Raw genomic sequence first — 13853 nt, 5'->3', positions numbered from 1 at the left:
TATAAAAAAAATCTATTATTTAATTAAACTATTTAATTAGGTCTCTAATAGTTAAAATATAGTATATGATTTAAGTTTAACTTAAATCATCACACTTTCAATTTAATCAATATTGCAACCTTTTGTGTGTGATCCATTAGGTTTCTAACATGTTGGCAATAAAATTGAAATATAATTCTATTAGTTAATTAATATAAATGAATCTGATTCAATTAATTCAATTTCATAGACCAAGATTGTCATCTAATAATGCATCATGGCCACCTAATTGTTAAGAAAGTCAAAGGATTCATTGACAACCTTTCAATGTACAGTTTTACAATGTAATACATTCCGTTATCATATATCCTAAAGATGATAAGAGCTTGGTATAGTGTCTATTCTTATTAACTTTCATATTTGTTCTTGTAATTAGATCCTTAGCTTTATAGAGACTTATAAAACTCATTTCATAATCTCCTAATCACCTTGGCCAAGAATTTATTTAAGTTAATATCATCCAAGAACTCATGAGATATTTTCCTTTGAATCATTTAGGGTGATGATTCCTATCTGGACCACTCATTTGCCTTCATATGCTTCATACTATACCTAAAAACATCTTGTTTTAGCATATTTGGTTAGGCACCCATAGGGATGAAATCAAAGCATAGCATTCCACATATAAGATAATCTAATGTCTCAAGTGTAAGGAGTAGTTACACAACTGACACATGAGAAGCATTGCATAGACACCAAAGTGAAATACCAAATGCACTTCTAATGTTGGGTCATGTTTAGTAAACTTGCTCATCCATGGCAAGCACCCACATGCTAGTTCCAAGTATATCTATACTTACAACCTATGAGAGTAGCTGCTTACTTCACAAGTATGGAACATAGCATCTGCCAATCTCTAAGCATTATTGATGCCCCGTTTTAGTAATATAATGATCAGGAACTTTTAGGAATAATACTTTGATGCATAAGGATCTCATAATTGTGTCACAATACAATTCCTTTGCAAGGCATATATGTCAAGCCCAGTTCTATAATATACTTGCCATGTCATTCATGTACTTGATAGCATGTCTGCATACTTGGATGCCTAAAAAAATTATTAAAAGTCGGTATCGTACCTAATGGTACAATTAAGTTGATTAAAGCCACGAACTAGTCCAAATAGAGATTTTAGGATGTATTTGAGAGTTATTGAACCTTAGAATGTCTTAATATGGTGATTTAGAGTTCGAGGATTGATTTGGAGTTCAATCGAGAATTTTTATAATGTAGGGGCAAAATGGTCATTTTTCCACCCGAGGGCAAAATTGGAATGTTGAAAGAGATTTTTGACCAAGTTTGACTAGTTGGAACATAATTTGAATTTGAGAAGTGAAAATTTTCAATTCCGAGCATAAAGGCAAAACAATCATTTAACGTGTCCATGAGAACGTAATTGAAATTTTTGAAATTTTACACCACCATGACACTTGTCAAGCCCATGAATTTCACCTATTATCATTTTATACTTTGGATAATTATGGGATTATATGTGGTGGAAAGGAAAAGCCTTATTAGTTAAGTTTTAAATGTGAACCAATTATATGTTGTCATGTGTCAAGTTTTTATTATTTTATAATTTCCTTTATAAACTCAACATAAACTCTCCCATTCACTCTCTCATTGCCATTCAAGTCAAAGAACAAAGGGGAAAAGAATAGAAAAAACCCTAAGGAGGAAAAATTCAAGAGAGATTCATTGGATTTTCGAAAAACGAAGCGATCGGAGGTAAGATTTCACGATTTAGCTTAAGATCTACCTTACTCATGCTTTCTTTTTCATTTTCTATGGTTGAAACTTAAGTTTTCATGATGGAAGCATGCTGGCCGAATCAAGGGGGGGAAGGTTTTGATTATGGTTTTTGATAGATTTCAGGCTATCTAGGTGTTTTTAGTGTTTTGTGATATTCGGTATGAAAAACAAGCAAGAAAATAACATGTTCTTCATCAAACCCTAATTGGCCGAATTCTATAGGGAATATTTTGAAGATGAATTTTGTCATATTTCATGTTATCTAGCTCGTATTTGATGATTCGTGATGTTGGATATCGAAAACGGTTATCGAAAAGTATAGTTCCTTTAGTAAACGACTTGAATGATAATGAGAAAATTATAGTAAATGGACTTAGATTTGATTTCTAACGAGGTATACAGACTTATTGGAGTACCGAAAGTGCAATGAATCTATTTGGAGTTGAATTGGATGTTTTGGCTAATTAAACAGTGTATAGTGCGAGTTAGGTCGAATATCATTTCAATCCAACAACAATTGAACCTACGTAGAACACCATCTTTAAGTGATTATTCGAACACTTCTCATTCAATTTCATACATTCGTAAAAAACCTGAAATAGTTTTATAACAGTTTGGCACAAATATATTGAATTACTTGTTATGTATTATGTATAGGTGGTTAGCCCTCTGGTAAGGGTAAGGATATCGTACCCGAGGACCAGGAGTAGGAGTACTCCCATTATAGTGAGTAACAGACTTTCATCTTAACTATCTAAAGTTGTTTCTACTCGTTTTTATGTTTTAAAGAATAATGAGTTTAAATTGTAAATTATTATGTTTTAAAATTGAAGTGTTGGTTAAACGAAATGAGATTTATAACTTGTTTTGAAATCGAATACTGGTTTTGAAAATTGAGTAAGTGGAGACTATATACTCGTGTTTGATATATGGTTTGAATTGAAGGCTTATGACAATGTGATGGCATGAATGGCTGGTTTTGTGTTTATGTGGAATATATGAACTGTTTTGTTTTACCTTGACAGGCTGGGTAATATCACATTAGCCATGTCATGCTGCCGAATTTTTTATTGATTTGAAGGGGTAATTGATTAGCTTACTGCAATGGGCGAGTTTCCGTGGACCAGCCTATTAGAGGAGCACGGTAAACCCCGTTATATTTTACCTTAGTATGAGAGGCGCGGAGGGTATCTCCTGAGGTAGTTTAGAGTTCACTTCACGTCGAACCACCACGTGAGGGTGAAACTCAGCCAACGCCAAGGAACGGCTAAGTTTTTAAACGTAAAAACATATTTTATGTGTATATGTTATTTTAACAGCCTTGGCGGACTCGGTTGGATGCCCTACCCAAAGCGTCACCGAGTACGAGTTTTGGCACGAGCCAAGTTTTAAGAGAGTCATAAGCCTTACTGATTATTTTTGATTAAATGTAATTGTTTTATATCGTTGAAATTAGTTTTAATGTTATGAATCATATTATGAAGAGATGTTTTAAATTGTCTCCATTTACTTGGCTTTAGATGTTATAGATGAACTTTGCTTACTCACTGGGTTTATAAAACTCACCCCTTCTTTTCACCCATTTCAGGTTCAGAGCAGTCTATAGACAATCGATTTTGTCCAAGGTTTGCTTTTGATTTGCACCCTTAGAAATCGTAGGTCTACAGTCCTGTTTATTTTTGTTATTTTGGGGCTCACATGGCATTGTAAAATATTTGTGTATACCCTGGCGCTGTGTGCTATTATGTATATGAATTTATTTTGTTATTACGTTACAGTAAATGTTTACGTAGAATTTTATAAATATTGTTTTATATGAAAATGGAATATTTTATCCAATATTTTTATTTAGTTCTATTAGATAAAAATTCACTTTAAATAGATGATTTAGATACCTAAATTTATTTTTAGATATGAAATGTATATTTTTCATTTATATATTATATTTTTAGCAAGTTTCGAAATTTTTGAGTAAAAATGACCAAAATACCCCTGTGCAGTAGAAATTACTTTTTGATTGTCTTTGATTTGAAAATAGTCTATATTCCTTTAAAACATTATATTTAGTAATTGTTACTCACAAGGGAGGCAAAAAACTGATGATAAAGTCTTGCGAGGTTTCGATTGATATTCTGGGTAAAGTATGTTTATCGGGACATCGCGGCGGTTGTCACGGGCTCAAAGAGAGTACCGGATCGTGACAATATATGGTTCCATGAGCTTTATCTACATAAGTATAAATAATAATTAAATCACAAACTTATGGATAAAGAACTACTTGAATGTTATTATGAATAACAAAATGTCATACATGAATATCTCAAAAATGGAATTCCCATACACAGCTGATGAAGAAAATCTTTCACTGTCTTCCCAAATCATAGAGACCTAAGGTCACTACCATAGAAGAAGCCAAAGACCTAAATGTACTTAAGTTAAATGAGCTTCTAGGTTCTCTACTTACTTATGAAATGACCCTTAGGCATGAGAAAGAAAGATATGAAGAAATTAAAGGAAAATTAAAAAGAAAAGATATTTCTCTCAAGGATGTAAAGTTGAGTGATAAAAAGTCACTTGAAAGTGACAATGAAAAAGAAGATGATAAGGAGATAACATTATTGACCAGAAAGTTCAATAGATTTTTGGGGAGCAAATAGGGAAACAAAAAACCTTTCAGAAGAAAAGAACAAAGAAGAAATCTAGGAAGAGATATTCCAAAGGTTGATTATGGAAATGATAATATCAATTGTTATGAATGCAAAAAGCCTAGTCACACCAAATATGAATGTCCAGAACTTAAAAAGAATCATCAAAGAAACTCCAAGAGAAAAGCTATGATAACTACATTGAGCGATAGTGATGAATCCCAAGATAAGTAGGAAGAGAAAATTGCAAATCTGTGTTTCATGGGAGTTGAAGACTCTAAGATATGTTCTTCAAACATTGCTTATTGTTCTAATGATTATAATGATAATCGATATTCTTTTGATGAACTTTGGGATGCATGCAATGACTTAATATTTGAGTTTGAACATATGAAATTAAAAAAAAAAGCTCATCTTAAAGCTTAAGATAAAGAATGATTACATTAAGTTTAAGCTAGAAAACAAGGTAAAGATTTTAGAGTATGAAGTGAATAACTTAAATGAGAAAGGAGATTTCTTGAATCTCCTATGAATGTTGATCAAAACATCGATGAACTCTAATCAAAACACCATTAAGATTTCATATTCATATCGGTATTGCATGACCCATTCTGATAACATGTTACATTTCAAGGATTAAATCAAGATTAAAGGTCTATAAAGAAGAATTGAGAGAAAGAAAATAGAACTAAGAGAGAGAGAGAGAAAATGAATTTGTAATAGAAAGGTTACTATTTATATTAGTAACTAACTACATTGATTAACAAACTAATAATAATAACAAATCAAATTTCTAACAATTATTAAGTTAAATGGCATGTTGTTCCTCAGGTGCAGTGAGCTTGTTCTCCTTTTCTTTATTAATCCATAATATATAGGGTAAAATATCTTGATCGCTTTAAATTTAGATCAAAATTATATGGAGGTTTATTAGTTTTTGAAATGAACACTGTGTCTCAAAAAAATATTTTTCGCTAGACACGTTAGTCTAACCGTTAGTATTTTCATCAACTTGCTTATGTGGTAAGGGTAGAAAGATAATTTTACTTCTAATTAATTTTTATAATTATAATTATATAATTTTATTATTATTTTATTAATTTAAAAAAAAAACTCCCTATTAGAGAGCATCAGAACTCCCCTAGGGAGCCTTGATTAAGCTCCTTAAGGGAGCATCGGAGCTCCTTTGGGGAGCCAGATCGAGGCTCCCTAGGAAAGCATCGAGTTCTCTAAGGGGAGTATCAGGTGCTCCTTGGGAGCCCTAATCAAGCTTCATAAAGGAGCACTGGTTCTCTCCTCCTCTAAGGAGCACTGATCGATGCTTCTTATATTTTTAAATATAATAATATAATTTTTTAAACTAATAAAAAATAAAAAGATATTTTAATTTTTTTCATTATTTTTGTTAATAATGTTTGTAGTTTTGAGATATAATATATATTTTAAAAGATCAAGTATTTTTACTATTTTATGGTAATATATATCTACAGATATCAGCTGACCCGCTTGCTCAAAGAGCGGCAGAAGTCCTCTGCCCCTGGTCTTAAAAATTATACCGCTTGACGAAGACCAAAAGACAGAAAGTGAAGGAAAATGGCCCTTAAAATTTTAGAAAAGACAAAAGCTAAAAGCGTCAGATCAGATGCTCTGCTTGCAGCTCACAGTGGAATATAGGCCCTTGAGACCTCCTGTAAGATTACGCTGGAATTTTCTTTCCTCAATCCACAAATACCCCCGAAGTTGAACGTTTTTTCTTTCCCCCTGCTTTGTTTTTCCCTCTGAGGTAACCTGGTAATTCTCCTCCCAACTCGCCCTCCTCTGTTTCCAGTTTCCACCACCATTTCTCTATAACCAACAGCCATGGATCGTCTCAACGGTCCTGCACGTCTCATGATAGTTTCAGATCTTGATCAAACAATGGTATATAAAAAAGCAAAAAAGAAAGAAAAAATCCCTTTTGCATAAAGTAAACAAGCCATTGAATTCCAAGCGATTTCATCATGCTGTATTAATGTAATTCCAGGTTGATCATGATGACCCAGAAAACCTTTCTCTTCTTCGGTTCAATGCTCTTTGGGAAGCCTATTATCGCCAGGATTCTTTGCTGGTGTTTTCCACTGGAAGGTCACGAATCAGTTATAAACAGCTGAGGAATGAGAAGCCCCTGTTGACCCCAGATGTAACTATAATGTCTGTGGGAACTGAGATTGCTTATGGTGAATCAATGGTACCGGATTATGATTGGGAACAATTTTTGGACCACAATTGGGACCGGGATATTGTCACTCAGGAAACAGCTAAGTTTCCTCAACTCATTCCCCAGGTATGTTTTTTATATTTTATTTTTAAAGAAAGGACAATTTGAATTCTGTTCTTGTTCAGCTAAGGATGACCAGCTCTTTCAGTAGTTTTAACTAATTGAAATAATGGGGTCGCTTGCAATTCTAGTTTTAAGCTTCCTTTGGTTGTTGCTTTCGTTATTTGTTCTTCTGCAGCTAACCTTGTTTACATTTGGAGATTTCTCTGTTTGGGCATTTTATTGTTGGCTGGCTTCTCTTTTGAGTTAGTTTTATTTGTATCAGCTGGGGTATTAGTTTTTGGTCTTTTTGATAAAATTCTTTTTGCCTTGCAAAAGGAATTTGCTTTTATTTTCAGAAGTTAAAAGCAAAAAGTGAATTTAAATACAAAAATGGAATAATTTTTCTTTTTGAAAATTAAAATGAAATATTATCATTTGTTTGTAATAGTTGAATTTGTGTCACATTTTAGTCCAGTTTCATTTGCTGTTTCCAATCAAAAATGATTCTGCTTCTCTCAATACTATTTCCTTTTAGCAAATGTTTAAGCAATAAAAGTTTAAATTATTACCAGTTGTTTAATTAATGTGATTGATTTTATTTTAGTTTTAACATAAAAACCAATTACCTATTACTTTTACTTTGGGCTGATCAAATGGACATGATTTTTTTACTTTTTTGAATAAAAAAAAATGCAGGACTTTAGTTTAGAAAAAATTAATTTTATTTTAATGCATGTTACATTGTAGTAATTTGGTTATTTTTAATCAAATATGGTTTTGCTCTTTTTTTCAGCACACTACTTATGGATTTTAGGAAGTGAAAATCAAAAAACCAAAAGCAAGAGAAATAAAAATTGTAACAAGTCTAAGAAGTTTATGTTTTCATTGCAGTCAGATAAAAACCAACGACCTCACAAGGTTAGCTTTTTTCTGGAGAAGCCTGAGTCATTAGAAGTAATCAAGGCACTCTCTGAATGTCTAGAGAAACGCGGGGTGAGATTGTATTTTTCTTTTATTTAAAAATTGTTTTCCCATGTGATAAATGATTTTGCATGACAAGGCATGTATAGGAATTGATTCCTTTATTTAGTGCTTATGTTTCTGGAGATTTTATTTCCTTTTTCTCATAAATTGTTTTCGACCTTAATTGCTTCTTTGGCAGTTAGATGTTAAAATTATTTATAGCAATGGGACAGCGTTGGATGTATTACCAAAAGGCGCTGGTAAAGGACAAGCTCTTGCTTATTTGCTGAAAAAGTTTAAAGCTGATGGAAGAGTTCCACTTAATACACTTGTTTGTGGTGACTCTGGAAATGATGCTGAACTATTCATAGTTCCTGAAGTATATGGTGTGATGGTATGCAGCTTCAAGCTTTTATTGTTTCTTTTTGTACTTATATTACATCTGTGTAACTTGAAGTTGAATTTGCAGGTTAGCAATGCACAGGAAGAGTTATTGCAGTGGCATGCAGAAAATGTGAAAGGCAATCCTCATATATTACGTTCTACTGAGAGATGTGCATCTGGAATAGTACAAGCCATTGAAAAATTTACTCTTGGGCCAAATGTGTCTCCTAGAGATATTAGAGACTTCAGAAAATGCGGAGTAAATATTTTCAGTCCTGGTCATGAAGTGGTGAAGTTCTACTTATTTTATGAGAGATGGCGATGTGCAGAAGTTGAGAAGTCTGATCAGCTTATGCAAAGTCTAAAATCAAGCTTTGTAAGTCTGAATTCTCTTCCCTTTCAATGATTTAAAACTTTTTTACTATGAATGGCATTACCCTAATCTCGACCTGGAGATGAACATGTTTTACTTCTATGGCCATGTCTAGCAAGGGTGAGATGCGATCATAAATGTCAATTTTGTCTCAGGAATGGATAAGCATAGGTAGAGGATGGCCATACCAATGTTAATGCTCTGCATGAACTAAAGCTTATGCCTTAGAGCAGGATGTGTTCATTCCATTCTATTCAGCCAATAATTCCATGTGCCTTGATTTTTATAAGAGCTTCATTCGTTCTATTAATTTTGAAATTGCATTCTTTTTGGTCTTATGGTTTATTCTTTTTGCTGATTTGCTGACACTTAATTGATTAATCTTTTCTCTTCAGTATTTATTAGGTACTTTTGTCCATCCCTCTGGAATTGAGCAACCACTGAACAAGTGCATGGATATGATGGAAAGATTATATGGGGATAAACTAGGAAAGAAATATCGGGTTTGGCTGGATTGGGTTTCAGCAGCTCAGATTGATTTAAATTCATGGCTTGTGAAGTTTGATAAGTGGGAGTCAACTGGTAAGATTTGTTCAACCTTTTTTGGTTGTCTACTTTGCCCTTTATAATCTCTATTTTATCAAAATCTTATTGTCTTCCCTTTTTGGCTGGTTTTGACTTATATTTGTCTCTCCCAGTTTACTTCTTATACTGTAAGACTTAATTCTACCAAGTTGTGAAGTAACCAAATTATGCTCAATAATTTTACCACGGCCATTCAGGTAGCTCAAACCTGTTATGTCGATGTTAGTTGATGTGTAAATAAAAACAAACCTAAAGGGTTCAATTCTAAGAATGTAAGAGAATCAAAAGAGAGAGAGTACTAGTGATTAAAAACACTGCCAGGAGGCTGGTTTTCTTAGTTTTTAAGCAAGGTAATAGAAAGAGTGTCTCCAGCTAAGGCATTATTGCAATAAAAGCTGAAGCTAGCCCTTAATTTGGTTTACCATCAACTTCCAAACTCACTTAAAGCGAAAATTACATACAATAACATAAGTAGTAGCCTGAACATTGTGGTATTGCAGCACTAGGGTTTTGCATTCTAAATAGTGCTTATTTAGAAAAATTTAACTGCATAACTTTTGAAAGAGAAGTTAACTCAGCCATTTATTATTGGATTCTATATATATATATGTTGCTCCCCTTGTGGGAGTCTTAACTTCTTGTTAGCTTACTGACAGAAAATAGCTCTACCTTCATTGATGACTAAGGCTCCATTTGGTTGATGCTTTTGCTCTTTACCTTTTGTTTTCTATTTATTTTTTATTTTTGCGTTTTACATTCTATTTTGCAAAAAGGAAAAAGAAATATCTCTCTTTTACTTTGTCATGGGAATAGTTGAAGGTGTAACTATCCTTCTCAAGTTCATTTGCTTGTAGTTGAATAATCTTGTTCTACTATCATCCTAATTTTACACATTGGTGAGCAAAAGCTGGCTTTAACACTAAAGCTTGAATTTTTTCTTCTTATGATGATCTGGATCTAATACAAAAACTTGCCTGACTGGTTTAGGTTGATTGTAAGCTTCTGTTTCTTTTCTCTTACATGGAGTGCCTGCAGTGTTCATTGAAATTCTTTATGTTTTATGTTAACAGGTGGTTTTTTGATGTATCACCAATTATCTCAAAATAAAAACTAGAGAAAAAATTTATTATGTTTTATGTTAACAGGTGTACCACCAATTATCTCAAAATAAACACTTGAGAAATGGTCTAAAATTCCAATTGGAAAAACCACTAAACTCGTTTCAAATCTCAATATCAAAAGCTACCTCAAAAAGTTTGACAGGAAGGATGCCAATCTTGTACCCTGAAAATGAAAGAAATAAATGGTTTCATTAACATTTTGATTTATGTACTTGATTGAAGTTAATGCCAAATGGGAGAAATCGTTTGAGATTCATTTATGAATAGCTTCAACTACATGCTTACTAAATATTTTTATTATATATTTTAGTTTATGGTTGTTTTGTCCTTCCCTCAGTAAGAGTGAGTGCCCTTGTTTTTTTCTGTTTGTGATGCTTTACCTGCAAAGCATGAGTGTGGCTTAACATTAGATGTTGGAGCCGTCATTTCTTAGCCTTCTATATACTATATTGTGAATTTCTGCTTCTTTTTATCTTCAACCATTGAACACTCAAAATGCTATTCATCTAATTGTGTAAATTGTTAGCAGGCCAACATCTTTTATGCCCTTTTATCAATTCATTTTATGGACCACTTTCTGTATAATCACTATAACTGTTAATTTTTGAATTTAGAAACCTTTTAGTTTCTTATGAAATATTTCTAAATCATTCTTCCAGGGGAGACGAGGCAGTGCTGTCTTACAACAGTCTTACTGACTACAAAGGTAACCCGGCCCATATCCTGCAAATTGGTGTATTTTCTTCCCCTCTCCCTTTCAAAAACATTGTCATTGTTATTATCCCCATATGAATTCTAGCTACAGGTTTGATAATTGTGTAATCAATATTTTGTATTTCGGGTTTCAGCAAGCTGAAGAACCAGAAGCCTTCACATGGATGCACATACATCAGACATGGCTGGATGGTTTGGAAGCAAAAGACCAAACTACTTGGTTTTTCTAGTCTGCTGCCTGGATCAGCATTTCTTTCTTGTCTCAATAAGTATTTCCTGATAACACACTTCTCATAACTTACAGTTGTTCACTACAAATCTGTACCACTATTGAAGCTAAGTATTCACTTGCTTACATGATTGTTGCAGGTTCTATTCAATGAAATGCAGAAAATTCACCTGTCGTCTGGATAAGCACTGTTTTGTGCTTAATGAAGTCGTCGCTTACAATGTTTGGTGAGAGCCAAGATGCACATTTAGATAGGATTCGGAGTTGAAACTAATTCCAAGTTACCAATGGTACAATCTGAAAATTTATCAAGATAGACGTGTTTAGGGTTGTGGCATCTGCCAACGCCTGAAGATCCGGTCCACCCTGAAGATATTATTATATTAATAAATAACATGTTTTTATTTAATTTTAATTGTAAAATATATTGAATATTAATTTAAAAATATTTTAATAAAAAATATAAAACAAATAGAGTGGGGGCGAGTTTGGCCCTGTCTTCGGTTTTGAAGTTCAACACTGTCTGAAAGTGATGATTGATGACACGGTTACCATAAGCTTTACCTAGCCCGGAAGGGAGTCAAAAACTGGATGAACTTGACGGACTTTTAGCAACGGAGCTTCAGGCAAGATCAACGGCCACACAGTTTATGTTCAGGGTATCGTGACTGTAGTTGGTATGGCAGAGAATCGGCTATTCTTTGTTGCAGTAAGAAGCAGAACTTCAGAGTTTTTCTTGATAACGTAAGTGTAAGAGTGCCATGGAAGGCTTTATGGGACGTCTTCAACATGTACGAGCACGTTATGGATGTCTACATCTAGGATAAGGTTAAGAGGAGCAGAGTAAAGGGCACCACCTTTGCCTTCATCAAATATCGATTGGAGACTGACATGACTACGGCATTAAGGTCTGGCAGCGATAAACTAATCGATGAGATGTGTTTTTCAGTGAAGAAAGCTACTTTTGGATGGGCTGACAGATTCCAAAGAAAGGACAAACAGAGAGTGAACACCAAGCAATCGTTCAGGCAAGAGTGACTATAAACAGTGGCAGTAGGGTTCGGCGTTTGTACAAAGAGATGCTGATAGGAGATCCAAGCCATCAGACGATGAAGGGTTCTTCAACGTGAGGAGATGAACTGGTTGGCTAGGAACATCATGGGAAAATTAAGTCGACATATGTATTTTAAGCAGGTGAATGATGCTCTAACTCACAAAGACATTCATGCAAATATTAGGTCGGCCGGTGGTCATCACTTTCTGGGACAAAATGGAAATGGATACCTTATTGAAAGAATACAGGGACCTGTTTGATGGTTGGTTCGCATGCTGGTACCCATGCTCGGAGTGGAAGGAAAGAAGGCTCTTCAACATTTGGATATGGGTGGAGAATGTACCTCCACATGGATTGTATGAAGCTTTCTTCCCTTTCCTGGATGATAATGAGGGAAGTTTGTTATGGTGGACCGTCAGGCGCCACTAAAATTATGCTTTGATCAGGCCTGTTTGATGGTGGAAGTGGCAAACAAGGCTACCATTCCCTCGGTGGTGAAGGTGCTGAAAAAAGCAGAGTGCTATGTATTATCTGTGGAAGCATCGGAGGTGGAAAAAAATCGTTATGACCAAGGAGGTTGTATCTGAACACTAAGAGATGAATTTCGTGAGGTGCTTGAGGGGGAAATGATGAAGTAAGCCTTCTTTTTTTTTTTAATGGAAACTATTTAGGATGGAGACATTAATAAAAGAAACGTCGCGTTGATCAGAAAGGCAGTAGTTACATTGGAAATTACTGTAACATAGGGTTGGTCTTCCACAACAATAGACAAGATATTATGCACCTGTTCAAAGCAGGGAGAAAACGGACCAGTTGGAGTGACCACAATGAGCATCGATTTAGGTATGCTTGTGGGGTTAGAGTCATATTTTCTCAATGAAATTCTTAACTTGGTATATCAGAGCTTAGAAAACAAGAAAAAATTAGAGCTGTTAAAAAACCTATTGGTAAGGAAAAATCGGATACTGTGTTTTCGCAAGAAACAATTTACAACAGATTGATGAGAAATTGTATAAAAATTTATGAGGCAATCAGTGGCGGAGCTAAGGTGGTGATAGACGCCACTCTTCAATTTTTAATTTTTTATTATTATATGTATAAATTTTGAAATATATAAATATATATAAATAATTTTATATGATTATTCTTTAATTACTTCTCATGTAAAATTCTAACTCTATCATTGGGGGCAGCGCAGCATCAACAGGTGTTTTCACCTAAGTCAAGTGGTGTTGTAGGAGATCTAATTACAATATGGAGATAGCCTTTTTTATAGTTAAGTCTTCCTTTTAGATTGCACTCATACATCCTGATGATAAGGTATGAGAACCAATGGAAATTCGAATGCAATGTCGACAATATTTATACACCTAATGATGATGGGATATGTAGCGTTTGTGAGAGGAATTAGTTTAGATTTTTAATTTGCTCCAATTACCGTGATGTCTTGATGGTGACTTTAATTTGGTGGGGAATATGATGAAGAAAATTGAGAATCATAATAATTTTAGAGCTAAGATCCAATTCAAAAAATTTATAAACTTGATAGAGTTGGTTGATATTTTTGTGGTTGGTGGGAAATTTACATAGTATAACAACATATGCGTGCTGTCCTTTCATTAAATTTTTAATTTTCATTCTAGATTAAACAAAAAAATTTCATTATTTTAATACAAGGTATATAGTATCAACTAA

General features: G+C 33.7%; 1 protein-coding gene across 3 annotated transcripts; it reads left to right on the top strand.

Annotated features, from left to right (window-relative positions):
* Nucleotides 1-6051: 6051 nt before the first annotated feature.
* Nucleotides 6052-13310, top strand: LOC18586901 (sucrose-phosphatase 2-like). Of its 3 annotated transcripts, none has more exons than XM_088802617.1 (9): nucleotides 6052-6356; nucleotides 6460-6759; nucleotides 7627-7728; nucleotides 7898-8092; nucleotides 8168-8458; nucleotides 8851-9037; nucleotides 10821-10894; nucleotides 11010-11144; nucleotides 11245-13310. In XM_088802617.1, exons 1-8 carry the CDS (start codon nucleotides 6297-6299, stop codon nucleotides 11103-11105), a joined length of 1305 nt encoding a protein of 434 aa, XP_088658743.1. In that variant the 5' UTR covers nucleotides 6052-6296; the 3' UTR covers nucleotides 11106-11144; nucleotides 11245-13310. The 3 variants fall into 3 exon arrangements, with proteins under 3 accessions (XP_088658743.1, XP_088658744.1, XP_017985221.2); XM_088802618.1 differs by having other exon boundaries at nucleotides 6055-6227; XM_018129732.2 differs by having other exon boundaries at nucleotides 6056-6356; nucleotides 10821-10867.
* The last annotated feature ends 543 nt before the right edge of the window (nucleotides 13311-13853 follow it).

The sequence above is a fragment of the Theobroma cacao genome, chromosome 10, assembly GCF_053813885.1.
Source record: "Theobroma cacao isolate CCN51 chromosome 10, ASM5381388v1, whole genome shotgun sequence".
NCBI classification, from domain to species: domain Eukaryota; kingdom Viridiplantae; phylum Streptophyta; class Magnoliopsida; order Malvales; family Malvaceae; genus Theobroma; species Theobroma cacao.
This window is presented reverse-complemented; position numbering and strand designations above follow the sequence as displayed.

What these genes read in the sequence shown, in the direction of transcription:
- LOC18586901 (XM_088802617.1), top strand. Translation starts at nt 6,297, where the DNA reads ATGGATCGTCTCAACGGTCCTGCACGTCTCATGATAGTTTCAGATCTT. An exon ending in AAAGTCTAAAATCAAGCTTT is followed by an intron (nt 8,459 to 8,850) that starts GTAAGTCTGAAT and finishes TTTTCTCTTCAG; the next exon opens with TATTTATTAGGTACTTTTGT. An exon ending in GGCCCATATCCTGCAAATTG is followed by an intron (nt 10,895 to 11,009) that starts GTGTATTTTCTT and finishes TTCGGGTTTCAG; the next exon opens with CAAGCTGAAGAACCAGAAGC.